The sequence below is a fragment of the Cibotium barometz genome, chromosome 3 (assembly GCF_041138505.1).
Source record: "Cibotium barometz isolate CiBa-2024 chromosome 3, ASM4113850v1, whole genome shotgun sequence".
Lineage (NCBI taxonomy): Eukaryota > Viridiplantae > Streptophyta > Polypodiopsida > Cyatheales > Cibotiaceae > Cibotium > Cibotium barometz.
This window is the reverse complement of record NC_141048.1, coordinates 64,182,588-64,189,690: the sequence shown is the minus strand read 5'-3', so window position 1 is coordinate 64,189,690 and position 7,103 is coordinate 64,182,588. Positions and strand designations below refer to the sequence as shown.

Sequence of the window (7,103 nt, the reverse complement as noted above, 5' to 3'; positions counted from 1 at the left end):
TTATTTTGCATATTCTCTCGCACCACCATTGACTTTGAAACTAGTTTCCTCCTCATCAAATAGGATTTGAGACCCTCGAGTACATGGATACGTACTTGAAGCCATTTGCAAACCATGCCCAATAGTGATTGACACCCTTTAGGTCCCTTGCAACCTCCTACACTACATCAACAACAGGGATCCAAACTATTCCAAGAGGATGCGTCTAGGTACTAGCAAGTGGTGCAAGAAGATGGCCACTTCAAGGAGCTCACCACACTAAGGAAATGGTTGCCCTTGGTAAGGGCAACATCGGCACTCAATTTTTGCTATGGATCTCCACACGTCCTTATATTGAATGAGAAGGAGCATGATGATGAGGTTGAGGTCGGTGAAATTACAACCATCAACAATTTTGTCAAGGACAAGGAGGTAGATCTCAAGCTCAAGCTTCTTGATCAAGTAGCCACCAAGCTTTGGTCTTAGTGCTCCATCAAAAAGGAGGAAGAGGAAAAACAAGTTGAGGTGACAACATTATGGATTGCTAGAGAACGGTTATCAACAACGACTGTGGGGGAAATGGTTGCTGTTGAGGAACCCGAGGATGCAAGGGAATCACCAAATATGCCCAAGCTGGCACAATACACTTAGTTTCGTAGTGGTGGCAAAAACCATTGAGCAACCAGTTTGATACCATCTGATGGACTACACTAGGTAGTTTAATATTAATGGCATAAATGATTACTAAAATATTATTTCTCTGTAGCATGTCATAGAGCTAGATGCTTGGGCATATCACACAAGAACGTCTCAAGCACCCCTTTTTGGGAACAATTTCAAGCACCCCTTTTTGGGAACAATTTAGCATTGGTCCGATACATGGGGCATATTCTAACTAAAGACATTGTGGTTGTGCACAATACATTTAGCCCAATGTGATAGGATTTCAGCTCCTTGCCCTCAAAGCACTATCCAAAGTCTTGTACCTTTCTAGAACCCTGTGAAAGAGATTCTTCACAAGAGAGGGATCAGAAGCCACTTTCTTTTACCTCAATATAAAGTTTTATTGGTGAACAATGCAAGCGTAAGATCCATTATCAATGTGAGTATTTCCATGTTACTAGGGGGAACAAAAGTTTTAGAGGACAAATCAAAGGATGAAATCAAATTAGTATATATGATGGCTTCGACAATATTTTCAAAGTTTCTCATGAAGTTTTGTATGATTTTAACTTTCGTATTGATCACTCGAAATCAAATAACACGTGCTCTAATAATGTGTTCCTCCTAATCATAGAGTCTATGAGAGCCATCTTTTTTGTATTAAAGCTAGATAAGTGCCAATATCTCAAAGAATGTAGATTCAAAAGAATGGATCTTACACTCAGAATGAAAAGAATGGGGTGTACACTCATGAACAAGGCGATGGCACATGCAAAGGACAAGGACAAGGTGCCTTCTTTTAGTGTTTAATCCCAAGAAGTTAGGAGATTTTGAGGTGCTGAAGGATAATAATTAAATGTTGGATTGGATGCTTCAAAGATGACTTTAGATTGCTACATTCATTAAGCAACAAATAAGTGGTAAACAATGTGAAGTTCCAAGTGTGGATACCTTTGCAATGGATTGGCATTTAGGAGAAGATTTGAAAACAATTAGATGTATGCTTAGTTATAACACAAGTGCTACCTCCTTACTTGCTCTCTATGTATGAAGAAACCAAGCACGAGTGTAAGAAGGAAGACTCACTGCGATGGATTAATTGAAGTCTACTGAGGATAAGTCTATTGATGCGATTGCTACTTTTTGCTTAATCAATTGAATGAACATTAGCAAATGGGCTAGGGTAGAGACCAACAAGGTCACCCCATCTCTTTATGTATAGAGATATGCCCACACTTGAGGCAAATACCTATTTTGTATCAAGCACATTGCATACATGTGGAAAATCATGAGTTTTTTTAATAGTAGTGAAACTAGTTCACATAATTACGCTCAAAGCGAGTTCATGTCTCTCTCAGCCAACCACCAAGGGAAGAATTGACTTTCCCAATACTTGCACTTCAACTTGCAGTAGCAATTGCAAATGCACCCCAATATGGACAAATTATACCCTAGAGTGGAATTCAGGGTTAGAGAACTTAGCCACACCAACTCTATGTATCACTCCAATAAGCCACGGTTGGAGGTAGGGTTCAAAACAAGAGTATGAAGTGATCAAAATGTTGAGAATTTTTTTATCTTCAAACTTTAATCCATTTCAAATCCCAAACTAAATTTGTAATATAAGTAAAATTCAAAATAATGTCATTGAAAAAAACAATTGAACATGCCATATCTCATGACTCTTAAAAACATGCCATAAAGGACGATACACTCACGTCTCTTTTAATGAAATAAACAAACCTAAATCTAAAATTTAAAAATTTCTATTGCAAAATAATTTGGTCCTTTTATCACAATCAAAGACAATATCATAAACAATAAATAGTCTTACCCACAAACCACAAATAACATAAATGAGCATCCCTACCAAAGACAATATTGAAATTAAAAATAATGGTCAAGCGTCCAAAACTACTTATAATTTAAACATCTAATAGCTAATGTGGCGTTGTATTCTCTCGAGTGCTTGTATTTTGAGTTTCTTCTCCTTCTTCATTCCTTACTAGTAAAGTGACATTTCTTTCAAATAGTTATAGCTCCAACTTCTTGGTCTTTATCAAAACACTTCTCATTTGAGAAGGACCACAATGATTAGAGGAACAAGAATATTCTCACTCACTCCAAACCTACCAGCACTTCTCATTTAAGAAGGACCACGATGATTAAGAACAAGGACCTTCTCATGCACTCCAAACTCTCTAATAGTGTGTGAACCATGTACTTAAATCAACATATATCACTTTTTGGATCTTCATAATTCACATGAAGTAACCTTGCACATGATTTTGGGTTATCTAATAGTTTTCCTTGTAGTCTATGCTTAAATTTTTTCCTAGATGAGTAAAGAAAAAAATCCTTTTATGTATCATATAAGAAAGGCATCGTTCATGGTTGGGAAACATGAGATTATCCTTAGTGGAACCACATGCATCTAGGAGAGATCTCACTTTGAGAAGCATATGCAAGCCAACTTTGCTGCTTGACTAGGCTAAAGTCCTTCTCAAAAATATATTATGCAGGAAGGAAGTAATCTATTTGTTTATTTCGAGATTTAGGCCTTACCTCCATTGACATCTCCGCTATCCTCCATCGTGTTCTTTTCCTTGATTTTTTCACTTGAACTACAACTTTCTCCTCTTAAGTGTAATTTGTTGTTGATGAGAGGGTGGTGAATTTGTTAACTTTGATACCCAAGTTCTTAAAGAACTCTTATGCATTTTCCCACTGTCAAGTAGCTTAGGCATTGTGTCCCATCTCTAGTGTTGATAAAGACATCCCAAGTTTTTCTAGGAGGCTCTAGCACCTTCACGCTTTCACCAAAATCCCTTCTTTGTTGATGTAGTAGAATGATTTCCACTTGAGACAAGAAGTGATCCAGCTCGTCAAAACTTGTAGATTGGAAAAGATATTTGTTGCGATGCTTTATTGCTAGCTCATACCAACTAGGTCCTAAGACACTTTGTTGGGCTTCTCATTGACTATGATGGGAGGCAGACAATCATAGAAACTACCTTGAGCTTCTTTTTGAGTGTGATAGAAGGTGGAGAATCATATTGTTGGTTCAAAGGCTCAATTGGAGAGGGCTCCTTACTTCTTTGATTGATCCTAAAAAATAAAAAAATAGTAAGATATTTAATAGTACACAAGTTGAGCAAAAACAACTAAGATAAGCATAAAATAACGAGAAACAACCAAAAGAACCATGCCTACTACTCTGTTTATGAAAAGTCTAGTAAAAAGTTAGCTACACTTATTAAATTGAAGAAAGTTGCAAGCTATATCAAGTACTTAATAACATTAAAAGTGTCTTAGAATGTAAACTTAAGAGAAATTATGGAAAAATTCCTTGAATTTTATTTTGCAAGACTAAAGAGATACAATCACATCTTTCTTGGTATCATGGCCAAACGAAAATTCTTTACATAATCTAATCAATCTCCTTGAAATCTTGGAACCAAGTTAAAATATATGAATAAAAAATGAACAATTTAGTTTTTGCATTGAGTTGAAGCTTTGTTTTTATTTTTTTGCTTAGGGGGAACTTTTAGCGATGCTAGATCTATTTTAGATTAAGTGTGCTTTTCGGGCAATAAAATCCCTCTTTAAAAAGAGGAAGTAAAATCATTTCACACTAGATGTAGGATTGGTCAAGGTAGGGCTATTGACACTTTCTAAGTAGCTTCATAACTACATGCCTGCACCTCAAAAAGCAAGTAGAAGCCATCTCATGTTAGATTTTCTACATTAGGAGATCCACAACCACGTAAAGGACCTCGGAGATTTCATTGCTTGGGCTCATTATTCAAAACTTGGCAACTATAAACCATCTCATGTTGGAATTTTGATATCAATTGGCATCCACGATCATATCATATGCACCTAAGTGAACATTCAAAGACCACAAAATCAACCGCACACTAAAACTTAGTGCTTGCAATGAATTCCAGAATTGAAATGGGGTTCATACAAAAATTAGTGCATTTTTGGGCAAAATTGATAAACATATACATATAATTCGATCGCCTAAGTAAATCCTAGGATAGAAAGAATCCACAAAAAAACAAAAACAAGATCTTTAAGATGTTAAGCATCGCTCAGAATCCCTGCTTTATCCTCTATTCTTGGCCTCACTTCCTACTAGCTAAGATTGTGAGCCCCCCCATTGCCACGAAAAGCCATGATAGAGCAGCCAAGCCGCTTGACATTTAGTTAAAACACCACTGGATTGTTGGAGACATGTGAGGAGCAGTTCACCGACAAACCAAACCATTTGCCGATGGGATACACCTGCATTCATTTGACATTGCAGGTAGGGCTTGCCAATCCCTGTGTACATGCAGCCCCACATAAGCCTTCATGCCATGTGTCCGTAAGGATGTCTTACAGATGCATCACAGCCCACTTTGCAGTGTCTTGTAGATGTGTCACATTCCACTTTGTTAACTAAAATGTGTTCAAACTTAAACAATAGATATGCTTCATGGTAAACTTCTCAAAGTGTTGCTGCTATATGATACAATGCAGTGTTCTCTGCTATAGAAAGTTATAGGCAATATTCCAATGGCACGAGGCAAGTTGCAAATAACCTAGCACTCATGTCACCAACAGACGGGTCTGTATCATCTGATGCTTCCTTGATCTTGGCTAGCTCCATCTGCGTCTGCAAAAGGAGCCGCCATTTCTGCAATTCAAAATTCCTTGTGGCCACCATGCGTGTCTTCTCTAGATCTAAAGCCTGCTGCTGCTTTGCTGTCTCGATCTTCTCGTATATTTCAGTAAACCGCTTGATGGCTTTAGCTAGGACCCGACATGAAGCGTCCTCAAATCTTTGTTTCTTTGCCTTGTGGTGTTCGTCATGCTCGTTTTCCAACAGATTCGGAGAACTCTGAGACATTTCTGAGCTGTCATGCAGCTCACAGCTTGCTGAGGCGATGTCAGGGGCATCCTGCCCATGGTTTCTGTTTCTCCGTGCACAAGGATCTGCACCTGCCAAGGTGAGGTTGTAAAGGGTATCTTCCCCATGCTTTCCATCTCTCCCCACACAAGGATCCATTTCGATGGCCTGCCCTGCAACTATTACACATGGAGGGCCGGTTGGCTTGGGGGCAGTGTTTAGGAAAGCATCCATGTGCTTGTAGTACGGCCAGCTGCTAAGGCCCCCACCCATGGTGGCTTGCTTGTGCTTCTCACGCTTAAACTTCTTTTTCAATGTATCAATCCTATTCCTACATTGCGTTTCAGTTTTGGATGTCTTACCTGAGAGAAGAACCTGCTGTGCGATCAACCCCCAGTCCTTTCGGCTCAAACATCCGCGGTCTAGCTCCAGGAACTTGCCTCCCCATGCCTGGAGAAGAGCTAGGGTTGCGTCTTCATCCCACACATCATCATGATGTGGCAGATGTCTTTTCGGGGGCTTGTTGGTAGCCTTGGAAGGGGCATGGCCAGCATCAGGAACGGCACGGCCGGGGTCACCTTGCAGCGGCGGAGGCGGCAGGGGCCCTGAGAGACTGGCTGGGGCCATCTGAGCCACAGGGATGCAGGATCCAAGTGTTGTGGTGAAGATCTATGGATTTGGCATCAGAGCTTGTAAAGACGGCTATGCCAATGTGATTCTCTTCACCATATCGTGCATCCTCAGTGTTTTGGTTGAACTGTATATTTCCTTCTCCACCTCCTCTCTCATGCTCGCGGTCGCCGGCCGTCTGATGTAAGGACATGGTTTCCTTAAAAAAATTCACACCATTTAAAAAAAATCTTTTTTTTTGGCACAGATTAATGCCTCCTTTTCCCTTTAAAAAACGGACGGGGATAAAACAACTTCCTACAGCTTGCAAAAAAATCCAGGAGAATTCCTATGGAGTTGTTTTTTGGTTGGGTATGGTCGCTCTAGAGTTGGGCCGAGATATATATATGGAGAAGGCAACTAGGAGAGGCTCGGCCGATTGCAAGGCAAAGCCTGCAATAAAAAGCACAAGGGAGGAGGTGAAGGCAACATGGAGAGGCTTGCCAATTGGAAGGCAAGGACACTAAAAAGCACAAGAAGGGAGGAGAAGTTTATGGGGAGAACTGGTAGAACCGTCGGGTTCCTTGATGAGAACTCAAGTTCGATACCTAGGGGCTAGACAACGGACGGCAACACACATGGCACGCACAAATGCACCCTCTCGAGGAAAAAAAAGAAGTTTATGGGGAGAGGCACTTATAAAGCGAAGGGGGTGGGTCGACAATGAGGCATGATTGACTAGCTGGTGAGCCTGCAGGTGGGGATGGTCACCAAGGGAGCTCGGCGGAGGGAGCTTTTCTTGGCTGCCCTCCTATGGAGACAGGTACTTGACTTAGTCTTCAAGATGCAGGAGACTCTTTTGATGCTAGTTTGTATCAGCAACAAGCTATTGGATCCCTTCTTTATGTGTGCAACCCGAGGCTAGATATAATATATACGGTCTCACAATTGAGCA

At 40.3% G+C, this 7,103-nt stretch overlaps 1 protein-coding gene across 1 annotated transcript; it reads right to left on the bottom strand.

The window, feature by feature from the left end:
- Positions 1 to 4,605: 4,605 nt before the first annotated feature.
- Positions 4,606 to 6,377, bottom strand: LOC147640391 (trihelix transcription factor ENAP2-like). Its single transcript, XM_086780045.1, has 2 exons — positions 5,902 to 6,377; positions 4,606 to 5,718 (listed from the first exon to the last, which is right to left on the bottom strand). The coding sequence occupies exons 1-2, from the start codon at positions 6,164 to 6,166 to the stop codon at positions 5,189 to 5,191; spliced, it is 795 nt and encodes a 264-aa protein (XP_086636171.1). The 5' UTR covers positions 6,167 to 6,377; the 3' UTR covers positions 4,606 to 5,188.
- Between the last annotated feature and the right edge of the window lie 726 nt (positions 6,378 to 7,103).

What these genes read in the sequence shown, in the direction of transcription:
- LOC147640391 (XM_086780045.1), bottom strand. Translation starts at nt 6,166, where the DNA reads ATGGCCCCAGCCAGTCTCTCAGGGCCCCTGCCGCCTCCGCCGCTGCAA. An exon ending in ACAGCAGGTTCTTCTCTCAG is followed by an intron (nt 5,719 to 5,901) that starts GTAAGACATCCA and finishes CATGTGTAATAG; the next exon opens with TTGCAGGGCAGGCCATCGAA.